This window comes from Cherax quadricarinatus, chromosome 17 (genome assembly GCF_038502225.1).
Source record: "Cherax quadricarinatus isolate ZL_2023a chromosome 17, ASM3850222v1, whole genome shotgun sequence".
NCBI classification, from domain to species: Eukaryota; Metazoa; Arthropoda; class Malacostraca; order Decapoda; family Parastacidae; genus Cherax; species Cherax quadricarinatus.
In genome coordinates this window covers 3,230,067-3,253,222 of record NC_091308.1, presented here as the reverse complement: position 1 = coordinate 3,253,222, position 23,156 = coordinate 3,230,067, and the positions used below count along the sequence as shown (strand labels likewise).

The following is a 23,156-nucleotide window of genomic DNA, read 5'->3' as shown; positions in this document are numbered from 1 at the left end:
GGTGGGGAGTGTGGTGGGGTAGATGGTGGGGAGAGTGGTGGGGTAGATGGTGGGGAGAGTGGTGGGGTAGATGGTGGGGAGAGTGGTGGGGTAGATGGTGGGGAGAGTGGTGGGGTAGATGGTGGGGAGAGTGGTGGGGTAGATGGTGGGGAGAGTGGTGGGGTAGATGGTGGGGAGAGTGGTGGGGTAGATGGTGGGGAGAGTGGTGAGGTAGATGGTAGGGTAATGCAATGACATCCCAGGTCACAAGACACTAGTGCAGTTAAGGATGGAAAGAGTTGAGGGGAGGAGGAGGGAGAAGAAAGGATGGAGGGCGAAGATAGGAGAAGGAATGGAGTGATGGAGGAATGGGAGCATGGAGAAAATGAAGGGGAGAGAGGAAGAGAGTATGAGGAAGCAACAAACACTCACCTCACCACCAGGAAGAAAACTCACTAACTTTCCACTAGCGGCCAAAAAAAAGCATTTCGGAAGGCTGTACATTGAAGGACGGATGGGAAAGAGATGAAGGATGCTTGGGAGGGGAAGGTGAGGAGACAGGGGAGGAGACAGGAACGAAGAAGGAAGGGGGAGACGGGTATTGATGGTGTGGAGGGAGGGAGGAACCCAAGAATGGTGTGGATGGGAGTGAGGGAATAATAAATGGAGGGGGAAGCAAGTGGCGCACGAACTCAGTAAAATGCATCCAAATGATCAGACTTCCACTCCACCTTGACCAGGTGAGCAGGAGGAGGAAGAGGAGGAGGAAGAAGATTAGGGGGAGAAGGAGTAGATGGAGAAGAAGGATGAGGAGGTTGAGAAGGAGGAGGAGGTGAGGAGGAGGAGGAGAATAAGAAGGAGGAGGAGAATGAGGAGGAGGAAGAGGAAGAGACGGAGGAGGAAGAGGAGGAAGAGGAGGAGGAGGAGGAGGAGGAGGAAGAGGAGGATGAGGAGGATGAGGAGGAAGAGGACGAAGAGGACGAAGAGGAGGAAGAGGACGAGGAGGAAGAGGAGGAGGAGAAGGAAGAGGAGGAGGAAGAAGAAGAGGAAGAGGAGGAAGAGACGACGAAGACGACTTATACTACCGTGACTAGGTACGAGGGACAGAGGCTGAGGTCTGGAGTAAGGAGAAGGTTAAGGCACAGGTACTCACCTTCGACGATGGAGTAAGAGAGTCTGCCGTTGTCACCCTTGTCATGGTCGAGGGCCAACACCCGCGTCACCACCGTGCCGGAGGCTGACCCCGTGCTCACCTAAACAAACACAAACATTACCTTGAACTTCACACAATGACATACGGGGAAATGCCCCTATCAAAAGAATGTTCTTAAAACACCTTAGCTGATATTCATAAACCTTCGTATGTACAGAATATAGAGATAATTATAAGCCGAGATACAAACGTTCCCTGTTGACAGAATGTACTTAATCAAGACAAAGTTGACATTAATACACAAATAACCCGCACATAGGAAAGAGAAGCCTACTCTCTACGTTCTACTACCAATACTACTTCCACTACCAGTCTTACTACTATTTGTGGTTATTTGTGGATTTCTATTCAAGGTATTGTGCCTCTTTGTTCATTAAGTTAACATTAACATTGTGTGTAGAGAATACATCTTTAAGCAGTGCTTGCGTGTACAATGTACATGTTCACCAGTTGCCGGAGACGGACACTCTCTGCACAAACCGCTCTGGTTGACGACAGATGGCTGTCAAATTGGTTTACGAACTGGGATTTCACCTGCGATGGTTGGTCTACCCTTCAGCGAGAGGAAAGGGGCTTAGGTGTGTCGCTGGCTATCTCAACTCCGCAGCCACGCTATGAATACATGAACCTGCAACACGCAATTTCATATTCATAACGGGGCCATGGTCCGTCGCCCAGGTGTTGTAAGAGGGATCATTTTGAACACCCCCTCTGTTAGTTCAACACCTTTCCAGGGCAAATATAGATATTGGAAACGTCATGTCCCATTATCAGGGAATATTCGTATGGCCAGATGCATTATATTCAATGTTTAGTTTATTAATAATAATAATAATAATAATAATAATATTATTATTATTATTATTATTGCCATAACCACAGTTACTTTTATGACCTATGATTATTTATTATCATTACACAGTTAAGAGGTAAACCTGTGTGAGTCACTCTGCACAAACACTGGTGGAAGCTGGTGTGTCCTCTGGCTAATTAGTTCTATGGTGATCGACGAGTATTAACCAGACAAATTTGGGTGCCATTAATTTTGCATTTCCCAGCGACGATGATTCTTACCCAAGCGACATGCCACGTCTCGGGTTTCACCAGTGTTATATGAAAGAAAAAAATCCTACTGGAGAGCCTACATGTGAAATTCTACCTTGTCTGGACAGAAAATGTATTGTGATGCAATTTTTTTTTTATAAATTTTTAGTACATGTTAAGGACTTGTCTCAGGCTAGGTACAGTGCTCACATTACGCTGATATTAAAAGATCAGCGAAAGCAGAATTATCGGACAGAAAATTGTCACTGTGACTAGATAAATCATAGAAAAGTTTTGAGGGGAACATTCCTGGGGCATCTGGAGCCCCAGGCAGGGGAGGGGAACGTTCCTGGAGCATCTGGAACCCCAGGAGGGGGAGGGGAACGTTCCTGGAGCATCTGGAGCCCCAGGCGGGGGAGGGGAACGTTCCTGGAGCATCTGGAACCCCAGGAGGGGGAGGGGAACGCTCCTGGGGCATCTGGAATACGAAGCAAGGATAGGCTGAAGCCTTTAACTGTCAGTGCTACAGACGCAAAATTGTAAAATTACAAGAAATAGTTGGAGTAATAATACTTGTACTGTTGCTGTAGCTGCTGCTGTTATTGCTACTTCTGCTGCTGTTGTTTCTGCTTCTGCTGTTTGTTTCTGCTGCTACTGCGATTTTGTCAAGACATAAGTCGAGGTGATTACTTGTAGCGGCAGAGTAGTCCCAGAAGGCCAGTAGTGGTGGCCAGGGACCCACACGCCCCGGGAAGCTCTCTCTCTGACCTTAACACACCACAAAGCCTAAGTTGCAGCCATGTTGGGGAGAAACAGCATTCTGGAGTTGGTTTTCACTGCAGCATCGCACGCACATGTTTCTGCAAGGCGCAGAGTAAAGCAAATGCACGTATTTAAACATACTAACAACTTCGCTATTAATATTGAAGGTGTTGCAATATGTAGGCCAACGACAGCTGCATCAATCTCTTCAGTTATTGCTGGCAGCTTCATACGAATGGCTCTTCGTGCATTTTTGCTTGGGATTTAATGGAAATTTTAATATTCCTTATTCTCGGTAAGGTTTAGTTTGTCCTGCATTAAACTACATTCCCCCTATTATTACCCATCAGTAACGAAACTGATGAATAAGATTTGTGTGTAACACTTGGTACACTTTTGAGAGATATTTCGCCAACCCAGGGGTTTTATTTCTTTAATATAGAGGCGTGGTCGTCGTCGTCGTCAATCTTGTAGGACATTTGTCGACCACGAAGGGTGTTTGGTACAAGTAGAAAAATCAAGATTTCCAAGATGTATATAATACAGTATATAATACCTCTAAAGATGTTGTTGTTGTTGCTGTTCCTGCTGCTGTTGTTGCTCCTGTTACTGTTGCTGTTCCTGCCGCTGTTGCTGTAACTGCTGTTCCTGTTGTTGCTCTTCTTGCTGTTCCTGCTGCTGCTGCTGCTGCTGCTGTTGCTGAATCTCCCTTCCACTCTCCCCTCACTGGCTCTCATGTAAGTCTCCTTTCTTTTGTCGCTGTACTAAAGTCCTGGTTGGCGAAACGTTTCTCTCAAAGATATACAGGTGTTACACACGTCTTATTCATCGTGTTGCAGGTATATACTACCTGAAATTTAAAAATGTGAATGGGCTACGTCTGGCAGCGTTGAGCGCATGTCCAATTTTCGAGGAAGAATTTTCATAATCACGGTTACACAAGAGTAGAAAACCAGTTGCCTGTACCTGGCGGCGCGTCACACCACCACAACAGTCTTGCAGCACCATCGCCATTATCCCAGCACCATTAAAGAGGCGAATACCCTAACAAAAACACACATCCAAGTTGCTTTGAAGTTCTCGTTCAATTCTTCCTTGAAGGGCGCCGTGTCAGTCACCCAGACACTTGTCTACGTGTCTACGCCCTCCACCGGCGTACAAAAATTAAATATTCGCATAGAGAAACAAGCAAAATATTTTTCCTGAGTGTCGACACCTCACTGTGTTGTCCTCCCAGACAGAAACTGTCAGTGAGATCACAGAGTCAACTCAGCGCGGATTTATGCTAGTGGCATGCAAGCTTGTCAGAGGGAATTATAAGATCGTGCGTTTCTTGACAGTAATGCCGTAAGTGTCGATAACTCAAAGCTTTTCTTGAGAAAAGCATCGCGTGAGGCAATGTGTCCTTACTACGTCGCTGCCTCGAATAAGTTTTGTGCAGAATGACCTTCATTTTTAAGGAACAGAAACCCTGCAGCTATAAATATATTACAAATTCATACGCATGGAGTCTTTCAACTTTTTCTATCATATCTACATTATTTTCCTTTTACGGGAGATATTGCACCACTATCGTTGCCTATTACAATTATGGCTTCAAGTTTTTTCAGACCTAAGCTTAAATACTGGAAAACTAAAATTCGTTGAATATATAATTATAAACCCGGGTCTCTAAAACTAAAGGTGTTTAGAAACCATTTAATAAAAGTGAATAAAAACAGTTACGCTGCTAAGGAGCATAAATCTTGTTTTTCAAACACAAGTTTTATAAACACAAGTATTGTTAGTGGTTTAGAAGATCAGCTACGACAGCCAGCATCACTAACGACCTCCAAACATCTAACTTGGTAATTAGACACAAGTGTTGGTAACTACAGTTGTTAGTAACTATATACGAGGAGTTAGTAACTAACAGTTATTAACTTAGGAAGTGAGATGTCTTGGTCATCTGGAGTAATGAGCGGTGAAGGCTCGATCCTCCATCCGGTAATCGCCAGACAATGCACTGTAGCAGCCAGGCTTCCTACTCAATATGATGGGTGATCCCCGAAGGCGAATGGGATGTAATCAGGTTCGATCCAATGAAAGGGAGAGTACCAGTTCCTTGGATCAAGAATCCCTTTACCGACATCGTGCATCCACATGACCACTGAAGGGAATATTCCCGGAGTCACAAATTCCCTTCACTTATACAAAAGTAAACAAATGTAAATGACAAAATTCTCTTCTTTTTCTAATTAAAAACTTCCTAAAATAACATTATTTTTTTTTAAAGTTTACTCTTGTTTATATTCTGTTTCAAATTCCCTACAGTTCTATAAGAATTTTTTTTTTATTCAGGACGAAACTTCTGCCACACGGACCATAACCAATACAAAAAATACTTGCAGTTAAAATAGATCATGGTTTAGGGTTTGAAGCCGATCAGTAGAGTCGTTCTCCAGTTATAATACATATTCCAACGATTTCATTTTTTTTTTAACTATTTTACTCCATTATAAAATTTGGCGGCACACACACACACACACACACACACACACACACACACACACACACACACACACTCTCGCTCGCACACACACACACACACACACACACACACACACACACACACACACACACACACACACACACACACACACAGAAGAGTGGTGGAACACCTAGAAAGAAATGATCTCATCAACAGCAGCCAACATGGTTTCAGAGACGGGAAATCCTGTGTCACAAACCTACTGGAGTTCTATGACATGGTGACAGCAGTAAGACAAGAGAGAGAGGGGTGGGTGGATTGCATTTTCTTGGACTGCAAGAAGGCGTTTGACACAGTACCACACAAGAGATTGGTGCAAAAACTGGAGGACCAAGCAGGGATAACAGGGAAGGCACTACAATGGATCAGGGAATACTTGTCAGGAAGACAGCAGCGAGTCATGGTACGTGGCGAGGTGTCAGAGTGGGCACCTGTGACCAGCGGGGTCCCACAGGGGTCAGTCCTAGGACCAGTGCTGTTTCTGGAATTTGTGAACGACATGACGGAAGGAATAAACTCCGAGGTGTCCCTGTTTGCAGATGACGTGAAGTTGATGAGAAGAATTCACTCGATCGAAGACCAGGCAGAACTACAAAGGGATCTGGACAGGCTGCAGACCTGGTCCAGCAATTGGCTCCTGGAGTTCAATCCCACCAAGTGCATAGTCATGAAGATTGGGGAAGGGCAAAGAAGACCGCAGACGGAGTACAGTCTAGGGGGCCAGAAACTACAAACCTCACTCAAGGAAAAAGATCTTGGGGTGAGTATAACACCAGGCACATCTCATGAAGCGCACATCAACCAAATAACTGCTGCAGCATATGGGCGCCTAGCAAACCTCAGAACAGCATTCCGACATCAGCCCCCTAAGCAGTTCATAGTACTCCCATGTGGTGATGTTGCCACGAATACTCGCCGGGCACTTGCTATGAGTAACATCAACGTTTCCACCATAAACACATCATCTATCAAAGACCTCACTACGAAACGCAGCCCCACACCTCTAACTTCTACAGCAGGCGTCTACACTATCCCCTGTGGGTTCTGTCCCAAGAAATATGTAGGCGAGACAGGCAGAGATCTTGCAGTCCGCTTGAATGAGCATCCACGGGACATTTGATGAACTGGAATGAGGCACAACTCGTTCTCACCGAACCAGACCTCAGACGCCGACGGTGCCTAGAAGCCTCACTAATCGCCGTCACCGACACTATAGAACGCAACACTGGAAACTACAAAATTTCAAAAACATTGGCATACATGATACTTAAGCACCACCAACCCAACAACACAGGAGTCACATGATTTCAACGTCTACCCGTCCTCATCATAGGCAGAGGTTGTTTTGATAAGGACCTGCCTCGCATGGGCCAGTAGGCCTTCTACAGTGTTCCTCCATTCTTATGTTCTTATGTTCTTATGACATTCCTCAGGTCACGTGCGTCACACCTCACTCTCCGCCTATATATATAATGCCTTTCTACCTCTGTATGTTAGAAGTGATCAAGGTCCCAGGACCGAAACGTTTTCTAATAAATATGTCATAGTGTTTGCTTACGTGTCTTTCTAAACCATACACACACATACATACATACATACACACACACACACACACACACACACACACACACACACACACAGGCTGCAGACCTGGTCCAGCAATTGGCTCCTGGAGTTCAATCCCACCAAGTGCAAAGTCATGAAGATTGGGGAAGGGCAAAGAAGGCCGCAGACGGAGTACAGTCTAGGGGGTCAGAGACTACAAACCTCACTCAAGGAAAAAGATCTTGGGGTGAGTATAACACCAGGCACATCTCCTGAAGCGCACATCAACCAAATAACTGCTGCAGCATATGGGCGCCTAGCAAACCTCAGAACAGCATTCCGACATCTTAATAAGGAATCGTTCAGGACCCTGTACACCGTATACGTTAGGCCCATATTGGAGTATGCGGCACCAGTTTGGAACCCACACCTAGCCAAGCACGTAAAGAAACTAGAGAAAGTGCAAAGGTTTGCAACAAGACTAGTCCCAGAGCTAAGAGGTATGTCCTACGAGGAGAGGTTAAGGGAAATCAACCTGACGACACTGGAGGACAGGAGAGATAGGGGGGACATGATAACGACATACAAAATACTGAGGGGAATTGACAAGGTGGACAAAGACAGGATGTTCCAGAGATTGGACACAGTAACAAGGGGACACAGTTGGAAGCTAAAGACACAGATGAATCACAGGGATGTTAGGAAGTATTTCTTCAGCCACAGAGTAGTCAGTAAGTGGAATAGTTTGGGAAGCGATGTAGTGGAGGCAGGATCCATACATAGCTTTAAGCAGAGGTATGATAAAGCTCACGGCTCGGGGAGAGTGACCTAGTAGCGATCAGTGAAGAGGCGGGGCCAGGAGCTCGGACTCGACCCCCGCAACCTCAACTAGGTGAGTACAACTAGGTGAGTACACACACACACACACACACACACACATACACACACACACACACACACACACACACACACATACACACACACCAGGGCCAGGAGCTCGAATTCGACCCCCGCAACCTCAACTAGGTGAGTACACACACACATACGCATATACACACACACACACACACACACACATACGCATATACACACACACACACATACGCATACACACACACACACACACACACACATATACACACACACACACACTGGGAACTATCCTGGTCAAAAGATGACTCGGCCATCAAATATTGACATTGTTCAGTAGAAGTAAACTGAAATTTATTTAACGTGAATTACCGGGAATAAATTTTTTGCACTATTTTACACACAAAATCGTCAAATATGGACCTAACACTGCGCCTCTGCTAAGACTGCATCAACGGCGCCTCCACAAAGGTCGTACCAACTGCTCCTCCACAAAGGTCGTACCAACTGCTCCTCCACAAAGGTCGTACCAACTGCTCCTCCACAAAGGCCGTACCAACTGCTCCTCCACAAAGGTTGTACCAACTGCGCCTCCACAAAGGCCGTACCAACTGCTCCTCCACGAAGGTCGTACCAACTGCGCCTCCACAAAGGTCGTACCAACTGCGCCTCCACAAAGGTCGTACCAACTGCGCCTCCACAAAGGCCGTACCAACTGCTCCTCCACAAAGGTCGCACCAAATGCGCCTCCACAAGCAAAAACGTCACTTCAAAGCCACTGTTTGCTCCAGTGTTTCGCATGACTGCCATTCAACACGCTTCTCTCGGTTCATATGATAAAAACATCTACGAGTCATCACACACACGCGCCGCCGCCATATTGCCACAAATTCTTAGTAAGTAATTTCGAGGAATCGAAACTGTCCAGAATTTTGCGTTGGGCCAGATTTTTTTTTAAGATTTTGCCACCGATGCGGATAGCTTCTCTTGCCTCTCATATCCATCTTGTGAACGGTAGTAATGCATGAGCATATATATACGAAAAACATATGGATTTATATCTACAATTTGCCTCCCTTGTTGCAAGCAAATCTGTGATAATTTGCTTGTAACAGATAAAATGTAGATATAAAGACAGGCTTGTTAAGGCTGTAGCAACTATCACAGGTGTTAAAGTCTTTGCAAAACATTGTTTCTAATACTTGTTATTCTCTGTTTCGTGTATTTTCTCTGTTCCGTATATCAGTAATGCCTTCCAGGTCGAAACTATTCCATCTTTATTGAATAGATCATAACACACCATTCTAGGAGTCACTCATCGTTCAACATAAACAGTTAAGATTGATGGACTGAACACATCGACTCCAGGTTGAGGGACTGATTACCTCATACTACTCCTCTCCTTACGCCTTCCTCTTTGTATTGGACTCATGAAGCCACTGTGTGGCGAAACGTTTCCTGAATAAAGATTCCCATATGCTGCATAAATGTCTCAATCTTCAACATAAACAGTTATGTAGTCATTAGGTAAGTTAAAAATTCTAGGTATACGTCATCCTAGGATGACTAAGAAGGCGTATAAAACTGGGGTGGAGGAGAGGAGGTAGTGTTCGTTCTAAGAAAGGTTAGTTGGACAGGGTAAATTACGCTTTGAGTGCTAGGAGCTTAGGCATGCAACAGGCTTGTGTGAGCGTGTATATAAGTGAAGGTAAGTTTTTTTTTTTTTCTTTTTTTTTTTTGTTTTTTTTTTTTTTGTGTGTGTGTGTGTGTGTGTGTGTGTGTGTGTGTGTGTGTGTGTGTGTGTGTGTTATTTGACGTGCTGTTATAGTGTGAGCAATGTAACATTTATGAAGAGACTCAGGGGAAACCGGTTAGCCGGACTTGAGTCCTGGAGGTGGAGGGTACAGTGCTTGCATGTTGAGCAAGCGATGGCTATGTTGCGGTGCGGTCTGTGATGTCAGAGCGATTGTGGCAAGACAGTGATTGAATGAATGACAGTGAAAGTGTTGTCCTCTTCGTTGGGTCACCCCGCCTCGGTGGGAGACGGCTGGCGTGTTAAACAGAGCAAGGTTGCTATGTAAAGTTAAAAGACTGGCATACCAAAACGATATTTATAACTGGGAAGACGGGTTATGGTAGGAAACCTTTAGGCAATGAAGGGTTAGCACTGGAGGGTTACTAACCCAGGATAACCGAGGAAGGCCACTCGTCTGGCTTATTTCCACTGGGGTCCTTTCGTCCTTCCCAGGATTCGGCTCACAACAGACTGCTAACTGTATACAAAGGTATCCTGTCAACATAAGAACATAAGAAAAGAGGAACACTGCAGCAGGCCTGTTGGCCCATACTAGGCAGGTCCTTGACAATTCATCCCACTAACAAAACATTTGCCCAACCCAATTTTCAATGCCACCCAAGAAATAAGCTCTGATGTGCAAGTCCCACTCAAATCCAACCCCTCCCACTCATGTACTTATCCAACCTAAACTTGAAGCTACCCAAAGTCCTAGCCTCAATAACCCAACTAGGTAGACTGTTCCACTCATCAACTACCCTATTTCCAAACCAATACTTTCCTATGTCCTTTCTAAATCTAAACTTATCCAATTTAAATCCATTACTGCGGGTTCTCTCTTGGAGAGATATCCTCAAGACCTTATTAATATCCCCTTTATTAACACCTGTCTTCCACTTATACACCTCGATCAGGTCTCCCCTCATTCTTCGTCTAACAAGTGAATGTAACTTAAGAGTCTTCAATCTTTCTTCATAAGGAAGATTTCTAATGCTATGTATTAATTTAGTCATCCTACGCTGAATGTTTTCTAACGAATTTATGTCCATTCTGTAATATGGAGACCAGAACTGAGCTGCATAATCTAGGTGAGGCCTTACTAATGATGTATAAAGCTGCAGTATGACCTCTGGACTTCTGTTGCTTACACTTCTTGATATAAATCCCAGTAATCTATTTGCCTTATTACGCACGCTTAGGCATTGCTGTCTTGGTTTAAGGTTGCTGCTTACCATAACCCCCAAGTCCTTTTCGCAATCTGTATGGCTAAGTTCTACATCATTTAACTTATAAGTGCTAGGGTTATGGACACTCCCGAGCTTCAGAACCTTGCATTTATCTACATTGAACTGCATCTGCCACTTTTCTGACCAAGAATAGAGTTTGTCTAAATCTTTCTGAAGTTCCCTAACATCTACGTTTGAATCAATTATCCTACCTATCTTTGTGTCATCGGCGAATTTGCTCATATCACTACTAATTCCTTCATCAAGATCATTGATATATATTATAAACAACAACGGGCCCAAGACTGATCCCTGTGGAACGCCGCTTGTTACTGATCCCCACTCGGATTTAACCCCATTTATGGACACTCTCTGCTTCCTGTCTGTGAGCCATGATTCGATCCACGAGAGCACCCTTCCCCCAATGCCATGAGCTGCCACTTTCTTTAACAGTCTTTGGTGTGGAACTCTATCAAAAGTTACTAAAATCTAAGTAATATCAAATTCTTTATCGTGGTCAACAGCCTCAAAAGCTTTACTGAAGAAAGTTAATAAATTAGTTAGACAAGACCGGTCTCTTGTGAATCCATGCTGAGTATCCTTAATCAAGCTATGCTTATCGAGATGGCTTCTTATAATTATTATTTTTTTATTATCACACTGGCCGATTCCCACCAAGGCAGGGTGGCCCGAAAAAGAAAAACTTTCACCATCATTCACTCCATCACTGTCTTGCCAGAAGGGTGCTTTACACTACAGTTTTTAAACTGCAACATTAACACCCCTCCTTCAGAGTGCAGGCACTGTACTTCCCATCTCCAGGACTCAAGTCCGGCCTGCCGGTTTCCCTGAATCCCTTCATAAATGTTACTTTGCTCACACTCCAACAGCACGTCAAGTATTAAAAACCATTTGTCTCCATTCACTCCTATCAAACACGCTCACGCATGCCTGCTGGAAGTCCAAGCCCCTCGCACACAAAACCTCCTTTACCCCCTCCCTCCAACCCTTCCTAGGCCGACCCCTACCCCGCCTTCCTTCCACTACAGACTGATACACTCTTGAAGTCATTCTGTTTCGCTCCATTCTCTCTACATGTCCGAACCACCTCAACAACCCTTCCTCAGCCCTCTGGACAACAGTTTTGGTAATCCCGCACCTCCTCCTAACTTCCAAACTACGAATTCTCTGCATTATATTCACACCACACATTGCCCTCAGACATGACATCTCCACTGCCTCCAGCCTTCTCCTCGCTGCAACATTCATCACCCACGCTTCACACCCATATAAGAGCGTTGGTAAAACTATACTCTCATACATTCCCCTCTTTGCCTCCAAGGACAAAGTTCTTTGTCTCCACAGACTCCTAAGTGCACCACTCACTCTTTTTCCCTCATCAATCCTATGATTCACCTCATCTTTCATAGACCCATCCGCTGACACGTCCACTCCCAAATATCTGAATACATTCACCTCCTCCATACTCTCTCCCTCCAATCTGATATTCAATCTTTCATCACCTAATCTTTTTGTTATCCTCATAACCTTACTCTTTCCTGTATTCACCTTTAATTTTCTTCTTTTGCACACCCTACCAAATTCATCCACCAATCTCTGCAGCTTCTCTTCAGAATCTCCCAAGAGCACAGTGTCATCAGCAAAGAGCAGCTGTGACAACTCCCACTTTGTGTGTGATTCTTTATCTTTTAACTCCACGCCTCTTGCCAAGACCCTCGCATTTACTTCTCTTACAACCCCATCTATAAATATATTAAACAACCACGGTGACATCACACATCCTTGTCTAAGGCCTACTTTTACTGGGAAAAAATTTCCCTCTTTCCTACATACTCTAACTTGAGCCTCACTATCCTCGTAAAAACTCTTCACTGCTTTCAGTAACCTACCTCCTACACCATACACTTGCAACATCTGCCACATTGCCCCCCTATCCACCCTGTCATACGCCTTTTCCAAATCCATAAATGCCACAAAGACCTCTTTAGCCTTATCTAAATACTGTTCACTTATATGTTTCACTGTAAACACCTGGTCCACACACCCCCTACCTTTCCTAAAGCCTCCTTGTTCATCTGCTATCCTATTCTCCGTCTTACTCTTAATTCTTTCAATTATAACTCTACCATACACTTTACCAGGTACACTCAACAGACTTATCCCCCTATAATTTTTGCACTCTCTTTTATCCCCTTTGCCTTTATACAAAGGAACTATGCATGCTCTCTGCCAATCCCTAGGTACCTTACCCTCTTCCATACATTTATTAAATAATTGCACCAACCACTCCAAAACTATATCCCCACCTGCTTTTAACATTTCTATCTTTATCCCATCAATCCCGGCTGCCTTACCCCCTTTCATTTTACCTACTGCCTCACGAACTTCCCCCACACTCACAACTGGCTCTTCCTCACTCCTACAAGATGTTATTCCTCCTTGCCCTATACACGAAATCACAGCTTCCCTATCTTCATCAACATTTAACAATTCCTCAAAATATTCCCTCCATCTTCCCAATACCTCTAACTCTCCATTTAATAACTCTCCTCTCCTATTTTTAACTGACAAATCCATTTGTTCTCTAGGCTTTCTTAACTTGTTAATCTCACTCCAAAACTTTTTCTTATTTTCAACAAAATTTGTTGATAACATCTCACCCACTCTCTCATTTGCTCTCTTTTTACATTGCTTCACCACTCTCTTAACCTCTCTCTTTTTCTCCATATACTCTTCCCTCCTTGCATCACTTCTACTTTGTAAAAACTTCTCATATGCTAACTTTTTCTCCCTTACTACTCTCTTTACATCATCATTCCACCAATTGCTCCTCTTCCCTCCTGCACCCACTTTCCTGTAACCACAAACTTCTGCTGAACACTCTAACACTTATAATCTCAGCTATAATTGACTCTAGTAATTTGCCTACAATTGAGGTCAGGCTTATTGGGCGGTAATTTGACGGTATCGACTTGTCCCCTGTTTTAAAAATAGGAATTACATTAGCCATCTTCCACATATCAGACACTACACCTGTTTGAAGTGATAAATTAAAAATGTTAGTTAATGGTTCACAGAGTTCCATTTTGCATTCCTTAAGAACCCTTGAAAAAACCTCATCAGGACCAGGTGACTTATTTTGCTTCAGTCGGTCTATCTGCTTCACAACCATTTCACTAGTGACTGTGATGTTACATAATTTATCTTCTTCTGGCCCACTATAAAGATTAATTACTGGAATATTATTAGTGTCTTCCCGTGTAAAAACCGAGAGAAAATAATTATTTAAAATCGAGCACATTTCATTCTCTTTGTCAGTAAGATGCCTATAGTTATTTTTAAGGGGACCTGTCTTATCTCTGACTTTTGTTCTATATACCTGGAAAAAACTTTTTGGGTTAGTTTTAGAATCCCTAGCAACTTTAATTTCATAGTCCCTTTTAGCTTTTCTTATCCCCTTTTTAATGTCCCTCTTAATGTCAATATACTGATTCATAAGATGACCCTCACCTCTTTTGATACGCCTATAAATTCCTTTCTTTTGCCCTAGTAGATATTTCAGCCTATTATTCATCCATTTTGGGTCATTTCTATTTGATCTAATTTCTTTATACGGGATAAACGTTCTTTGAGCCTCATGTATAGTGTTCAGAAAACTGTCATATTGATAGCTCTCTTCGTTACCCCAGTCAACAGATGATAAGCGTTCTCTAAGCCCATCGTAATCTGCTAAGCGAAAATCTGGGACTGTTACTGAGTTATCCCTACTTTCATACTTCCATTCAATGCTAAACGTAATTGATTTGTGGTCGCTAGCACCCAGTTCATCTGAAACTTCTAAATTATTAACAAGGGATTCATTGTTTGCCAGAACTAAGTCAAGCAGGTTATTACCCCTTGTAGGTTCTGTCACAAACAATCCTGAACTACTTCTAAGAAGTCGTATGATTCTAAATTCCCAGTCAAGAAATTCCAATCAATATGACTAAAGTTAAAGTCTCCTAAAATTACTACATTATCGTGCGTTGTGGCCCTAACAATTTCCTCCCATAGTAGTCTCCTCTGGTCCCTACCTAAGTTTGGGGGATGGTATATCACACCTAAAATTAATTTTTCATGCCCCTCTGAAAATTCTATCCAGACTCGGTATGTGTTACTTAAGACTTAATACCCGTTTTTATGCAACAGTTCAAGTGATCTCGGACATACAATGCCCCCCACCCCCCTTCCCGACACTTCTATCTACTTGGAACAATTTAAAACCCTGAATGCTACATTCCGCAGGCATGTCCCGACTTTTTGAATTAAACCACGTCTCAGTTATGGCAAATACATCAATGTTACCTGCATTAGCAACTAGTCTCAACTCGTCCATCTTAATCCTGGCACTGCTACTATTTGTGTAATATATATTTATAGATCATCCTCTCTCTTTACCCTTCCTGCTCCTTTCTGTTATTCCACTAAACCTATTACTGTCCTTGTCAATTAGTGCCACTGACTTTCCAATATCCACCTCGTTTTGCCTATTACTAGTTCTCCTAGTACTCATATTACTACACTGCGACTTCACTGTTTTCCCGCCAAAACCCATACCACTAACTATTCCTAGTTTAAAGACCTAACAGCTCCCTCTACTGCGTTTACCAGTGCTCCCACCCCACACCTAGATAAGTGAACCCCATCCCTGGCATACATGTCATTTCTGCCATAGAAGAGGTCCCAGTTATCAATGAATGTTACCGCATTTTCCTTACAGTATTTGTCCAGCCAGCAATTGACACCAATTGCTCTGGACAACCATTCATTTCCAACTCCTCTCCTTTCCAAAATGCCACATATGACAGGTTTCCCACCCTTCCTCCTAATTATCTCTATTGCTGACCTATACCTGCTAATCAGGTCCTCACTCCTATGTCCGCCAACATCGTTGCCTCCCGCACTGAGATAATAGGATTGCTCCCATTACCTCTCATGATGTCATCCAGACGGCTAACAATATCCTTCATCCCAGCCCCAGGAAAACACACTCTCTGCCTCCTACTCCTATCCTTCAAGCAGAATGCCCTATCCAAGTACCTAATCTGGCTATCCCCAACAACAACGTTTTTACCTTCCTTGGCGTCGTCCGTCGTGATGCTCCGAGTAGTGGACTCACATTCGTCAGGTAGCATTACACCACTTGTGGAATTCGTCAAGACGTTCTCGATGGTCTTCGTTGGGGTTTCTAGGGATGTCTCACTCACGTCTGCCAATGCTTCCTTGGTGCTCGTTGTGGCATTCCCAGTAGAACACTCACATTCGTCAGGTAGCACCGAGAATGAGTTGGAAGTTTCCACGGTAGTCTTCTGGTTTCTCGTTGTTTCTGCCTCTCCAACCGTTTTCTTGATCCTCAGCTTGGTTCCATGTTGCCCGGCCACTGACCAAGCTCCCCTCTTAACCTGGGGACTCACAACAGGAGGATTACTACGAATCCTCTTGTTCTCCTCCGTTAATCGCCGTATCTCCAGCTTAGCAACTCTGAGCTCTTCTCTCAGCTGCTGGTAAAACTGCTCAAGAGAGGGCATCCTGGTTCAGATTCACAGAGAGCACACAAACAGGTCTTCACAGAGCTAAGTACACGTCACCACTGAGCTAAGTACACGTCACCACTGAGATTGCGAAAGCAAACTTTCACTGTGGCAACGTTTCATTCTGTGTACAGCTTTAACAAGACTTGATAAAAATCTACACAGAGCGAAACGCTGTAGCAATCAAAGCTTATCTGCACCGCTCTTCTGTAAACTACTAAGTGCAATAAGATCACAGTAAACAGTTGATATCACAATAGCAGAACAACCACTGTGAAAAAATAGTGAAATTCCAAGCGCTTTCGTGATTTCTTACATTATCTATGATAATGTGAGAAAACACGAAAGCGCTTGGAATTTCACTATTTTTTTTCACAGTGGTTGTTCTGCAAAGTATAAGGTGCGAATTTATTGCTAGGTGAACAAGGATAGTAGTTGATGGGAGACTTCCATATACGTCTCGCCCTCACCCACACTTCAACACAAGTCCTTAAGTTATGAGCCGAACACACTACCACTGAGCCACGTTCCAGGTAATTTCAAGTCTACTTGATAACTACTGCTGACTCAACCACTGAGTTATCCAGGTGGGAATTACCAACATCTTCGACAATACGTTTGCAAAAATCATAATTATACTAAAAATTATACAGCCATGTACATGCATGTGATTTTTTTCAGTGTCATCTACAAGTGTTTAGGCTTGTGTCTGGTGTACAGTTTTTAATGCAATTCGCGTCAGGTGCCGTACATGCAGACAGAATAGCACAGGCAACGAAGCTTTTGTGTACCGGCATATTTACATTACAGAGGACAGATATTGATGGCGCGCTATACAGGCAGCTTCGGTGGAGAAATTCAAATTCAATAATACATTCTGAGAACACCTTGAAGGCCAGAGCACATCTGGGGAAAAACCTGAGTGGTGATAACTTTCAACGTTGTTCCTTGCTGCGAGTGAAGGTAGAGGCTGACGGACGGTACAATACAGCACAAATAGCTGACACATCTTTGGCAATATCAACTCCATCGTTTGTTGTTTCACTATACAGGTATCACTTTCTTTACATTTGCAATGTCCTGGGTTTAAAACCTGAGGAACTGGGGTTCGATCCCCGGACTGGTAGAAACGTTTAGCTTGTTTTCTTTCCCCCTTCCGCTCCTGTTCACGTAGGTGTAGGTGGCATCCTGAGAAAGAGGATTAAAAGACCCTTATGGATGTGTGTGTGTGTGTGTGTGTGTGTACTCACCTATTTCACCTATTTGTGGTTGCAGGGGTCGAGTCCTAGCTCCTGGCCCCGCCTCTTCACCGGTTGCTACTAGGCCCTCTCTCTCCCCGCTCCATGAGCTTTATCAAACCTCGTCTTAAAACTGTGTATGGTTCCTGCCTCCACTACGTCATTTTCTAGGCTATTCCACTGCCTTACAACTCTATGACTGAAGAAATACTTCCTACTATCTCTCTGACTCATTTGTGTCTTCAACTTCCAATTGTGGCCTCTTGTTTCTGTGTCCCCTCCCTGGAACATCCTGTCTTTGTCCACCTTGTCTATTCCACGCAGTATTTTATATGTCGTTATCATGTCTCCCCTGACCCTCCTGTCCTCCAGTGTGGTCAGGCCGATTTCCCTTAATCTTTCTTCATAGGACATTCCCCTTAGCTCTGGAACTAACCTTGTCGCAAACCTTTGTACTTTCTCTAGTTTCTTGACGTGCTTTATCAAGTGCGGGTTCCAAACAGGTGCTGCATACTCCAGTATGGGCCTGACATACACGGTGTACAGTGTCTTGAATGATTCCTTACTAAGGTATCGGAATGCTGTTCTCAGGTTTGCCAGGCGCCCATATGCTGCAGCAGTTATCTGATTGATGTGTGCTTCCGGAGACATGCTCGGTGTTATACTCACCCCAAGATCTTTCTCCTTGAGTGAGGTTTGCAGTCTTTGGCCACCTAGCCTATACTCTGTCTGTGGTCTTCTGTGCCCTTCCCCTATCTTCATGACTTTGCATTTGGCAGGATTAAATTCGAGAAGCCATTTGCTGGACCAGGTGTCCAGTCTGTCCAGGTCTCTTTGAAGTCCTGCCTGGTCCTCATCAGATTTAATTCTCCTCATTAACTTCACATCATCTGCAAACAGGGACACTTCTGAGTCTAACCCTTCCGTCATGTCGTTCACATATACCAAAAATAGCACTGGTCCTAGGACCGACCCCTGTGGGACCCCGCTCGTCACAGGTGCCCACTGTGATACATCATTACGTACCATGACTCGTTGTTGCCTCCCTGTCAGGTATTCTCTGATCCATTGCAGTGCCCTTCCTGTTATATGCGCCTGATGCTCTAGCTTCTGCACTAATCTCTTGTGAGGAACTGTGTCAAAGGCCTTCTTGCAGTCCAAGAAGATGCAATCAACCCACCCCTCTCTCTCTTGTCTTACTTCTGTTATTTTATCATAAAACTCCAGAAGGTTTGTGACACAGGATTTGCCTTCCATGAATCCGTGCTGGTTGGCATTTATACTCCTGTTCCGTTCCAGGTGCTCCACCACTCTCCTCCTGATAATCTTCTCCATAATTTTGCATACTATACACGTCAATGACACAGGTCTATAGTTTAGTGCCTCTTTTCTGTCTCCTTTTTTAAAAATGGGAACTACATTTGCCGTCTTCCATACCTCAGGTAGTTGCCCAGTTTCCAGGGATGTGTTGAAGATTGTGGTAAGTGGCACGCACAACATATCTGCTCCCTCTCTAAGGACCCACGGGGAGATGTCTGGTCCCATTGCCTTTGAGGTATCGATGTCCCTTAGCAGTTTCTTCACCTCCTCCTCATCTGTATGTATGTCGTCCAACACTTGTTGGTGTATTCCTTGCTGGTGTCCCCATCTGGTCTGTCCCCCCAGAGTCCTTCCTGTCTCTACTGTAAATACTTCCTTAAATCTCGTGTTGAGCTCCTCACATACCTCTTGATCGTTTCTTGTGAGTTCTCCACCTTCTTTCCTCAGCCTTATCACCTGGTCCTTGACTGTTGTCTTCCTCCTAATGTGGCTATACAGCAGTTTCGGGTCAGATTTGACTTTCGATGCTATGTCGTTTTCATACTGTCGCTGGGCCTCCCTCCTTATCTGTGCATACTCGTTTCTGGCTCTTCTACTAATCTCCTTGTTTTCCTGGGTCCTATGCCTCCTGTACCTTTTCCATTCTCTGTTGCACTTAGTTTTTGCCTCCCTACACCTTCGGGTAAACCAAGGACTCGTTTTGGTCTTCCTATTATTTCCGTTTCCCTTGGGAACAAAACTTTCCTCTGCCTCCTTGCACTTTGTTGCCACATATTCCATCATCTCGTTTACTGATTTTCCTACCATTTCTCTGTCCCACTGAACCTCCTGCAGGAAGTTTCTCATACCTGTGTAGTCCCCCCTTTTATAGTTTGGCCTGTCCCCTTCAGTTCCTGTTACCTTCTCCACTTGTAACTCTACTATATAGTCAAAACTCAGAACCACATGATCGCTAGCTCCAAGGGGCCTCTCATAAGTGATGTCCTCAATGTCTGAACTGCTCAGGGTGAACACAAGATCCAGTCTTGCTGGCTCATCCTCCCCTCTCTCTCTGGTTGTGTCCCTGACATGTTGATGCATGAGGTTTTCAAGTACCACATCCATCATCTTGGCTCTCCATGTTTCGGGACCCCCATGTGGCTCCAGGTTTTCCCAGTCGATCTCCCTGTGGTTGAAATCGCCCATTACCAGTAACTTTGCTCTGCTCGAGTGAGCTCTTCTTGCCACCTCAGCCAGTGTGTCCACCATCACCCTGTTGTTTTCTTCGTACTCCTCTCTTGGCCTCCTGCAGTTCTGTGGTGGGTTATACATCACTCCAATGACTACTTTATGTTCTCCGGACTGAATTGTACCTACAATGTAGTCTCTTTCTCCAATCATGTCCATGCCTTCCATTTCCTCAAATCCCCATCGGTGTTTTACGAGCAGTGCAACCCCTCCTCCCCCTCTACTCCTTCTATCTTTCCTCAGGATCTGATATCCTGTTGGGAAGATTGTGTCTGTTATTGTCTCAGCGAGTTTTGTTTCTGTGACTGCTATGATGTCTGGGGATTTTTCACTGATTCTTTCATTCCACTCCTCATGTTTATTCATTATTCCATCCGCGTTTGTGTACCAAACCTTTAGTTTCTTTTCTATCATTGTGGTCATGCAAGAATATTGGGGTTGGGGGAGCGAGAGCCTTGGTGGGGGCCTATATGGGGCTGTGGTGTAGGTGGGGTTTGTGTTGATGGGGGTGGGGTCAGAATGCCCATAAGGGACAGCTGTTGGGGTGAGGTTTGTGATATGGGGATTGGTGGCAGAGGGAACAGTGAGTGGGTTGTAGTATAGGTTGCTCAGTTGCGTTGGGAATGTCGCGGGTGGAGTCTTTTGGTGGGAGATTCTGTGGGGTGTGTTTGCCCTTCCTCCTGTGTCTGGGTCCTGCTCATTTTCATTGCTTCTCGTTCCTCCTTGCGTCTCTGTACCCTCTCTTTCAGTGTAGTCCTTTCTTCTTGTGTTCTGTCGCGGTCGAGGTATACTCTCTGGTACCCCTCTTTGTCCCTCAGTCTTGCTTTCTCTTGCAGAATCCTGGTTCGAACTGATTCTTCCTTGAAAGTTACTCTGACAGGCCGTATCCTTCCACTCGCAAACCACCCAATTCTCTGAAAATTTGTCACCTGGGTCATATTGCCCTCCCCTATTGTTTTCATGATGCCTTCAATCATTTTTTTCTCCTCCTGTTTTATTTCTTCAAAGTTGGCCCCCTTGGCTTCTTGGAGCCCGTACACAAAAACTGACCTCGCCCTTTCCTCCTCCCACTGAGTCTCCATCTGCGTCCTCTGAGGCATTTTATTTCCTTCCATTGACATGTTCTTGCCTTCAGTCCCTGTCATATCTGAAACTTCTATTCTCAGTGGACTGTCTTTCCTGTCCAGCTGTCCCTTGCTACTGCAGTTGGCTGTTAGAATCTCTGCATATAGCATACCTTCATTGTCTTCAGACCTGTCGTTTGATCTTAGTGTGCTCGTTGTCTTTTCCCTGGCCCCACGTGGGTCTGATAGGACCTTCATGTACGGCATGTCTCCGTTGTTGCTTACCATCCCCTTGTCTGCGCCTGACTTTGAATTTCCTGATGTCACACCTGAATTGTCATTTGTCTCTCTAATCTGTTTCAGGCTTTGCAGTTTCTCTTCTAAGCACTGTATCCTAGCTTCTGCTGCTAAGACCTGTACTTCCCACTTCCTGCACTCTTCAGCTATCCGCTCCTCCATTTTCTTACCAAGCTCTACTATCTTCCTTCCCCACTCTTCCTCCCTTTTTTGGAGCTCTAGCTCCCAGTCTTTCCTCCCTGGTTCGTCCACCAGATCTCTGGGTTTCCGTCCTCTAAGGCCACCCATTTTTTTTTTTTTACTTTTTATTACCACAGACAGAAGGCTAGAGGAGGGAGAGGGTGTGGGGGAGAGAGAGAGAGGGTAGAAAGAGGGAGAGAGAGGAGAGAGAGAGGGTAGAAAGAGGGAGAGAGAGGAGAGAGAAAGGGTAGAAAGAGGGAGAGAGAGGAGAGAGAAAGGGTAGAAAGAGGGAGAGAGAGGAGAGAGTATGGGGGTGAGGGATAAGACCAAGGGGGAGGGAGAGAAATGTGAGGGGGGAGAGAAAGGGTAGAGAGAGGGAGAAAGAGAGGGAGAGGGAGAGAAAGAGAGAGAGAGGGATAAAGGAGGGAAGAAGGCTATGAGAGAGAGAAACGCGAGGGAGGGAAAAGGCAAGAGGTCTGTGGGGGAGGCGGTCAAATTCCAAGGATCAGCTGTGTGTACTCACCTAGTTGTGGTTTCAGGGGTCGAGACCCAGCTCCTGGCCCCGAGTGTGCATGTGTGTGCACGCGTGTGTGTGTGTGAGCACGTCAGTTGTTTATATGTCCCAGAAATACAATTCACTTCTGTGTATCCGTAATACTAATGAGATACCATTAACACTGAGAGTAGTTCTAATAATTATAATACTAGCGTGTGTTAACAAGTCATTCTTTCACCCAGTTATGTACTACCTTTTACTACATGTGTAGAGGAGGGAGAGGGTGTGGGGGAGAGAGAGAAAGGGTAGAAAGAGGGAGAGAGAGGAGAGAGAAAGGGTAGAAAGAGGGAGAGAGAGGAGAGAGAAAGGGTAGAAAGAGGGAGAGAGAGGAGAGAGTGTGGGGGTGAGGGATAAGACCAAGGGGGAGAGAGAGAAATGTGAGGGGGAGAGAAAGGGTAGAGAGAGGGAGAAAGAGAGGGAGAGGGAGAGGGAGAGAAAGAGAGAGAGAGGGAGAAAGGAGGGAAAGAGGCTATGAGAGAGAGAAACGCGAGGGAGTGTGTGTGTGTGTGTGTGTGTGTGTGTGTGTGTGTGTGTGTTTACAGAATGAACACAGTAAATCTGAACTTAGTACAGTGGCAGCCTAGAGAGTACAGGGAAGTTTTCAGGTTAGTTATTTTAAAGACATCTGTAAGACCTTTCCTCGGCATGCAGTGGGGTCGATCACATCTCCAGAGGACCCGAGCTTCCCCAGCGCAAGGAATGCAGCCCAAAGCTGGAGT

General features: G+C 44.8%; 1 protein-coding gene across 1 annotated transcript in view; it reads right to left on the bottom strand.

The window, feature by feature from the left end:
- Positions 1–1,055: 1,055 nt before the first annotated feature.
- Positions 1,056–23,156, bottom strand: part of LOC128686443 (fat-like cadherin-related tumor suppressor homolog) — a 73,578-nt gene continuing 51,477 nt past the window's right edge. Inside the window, exon 9 of the mRNA XM_070085693.1 lies at positions 1,056–1,232. Coding sequence (XP_069941794.1) covers positions 1,056–1,232 — 177 coding nt within the window. The remainder of the gene's footprint in view (positions 1,233–23,156) is intronic.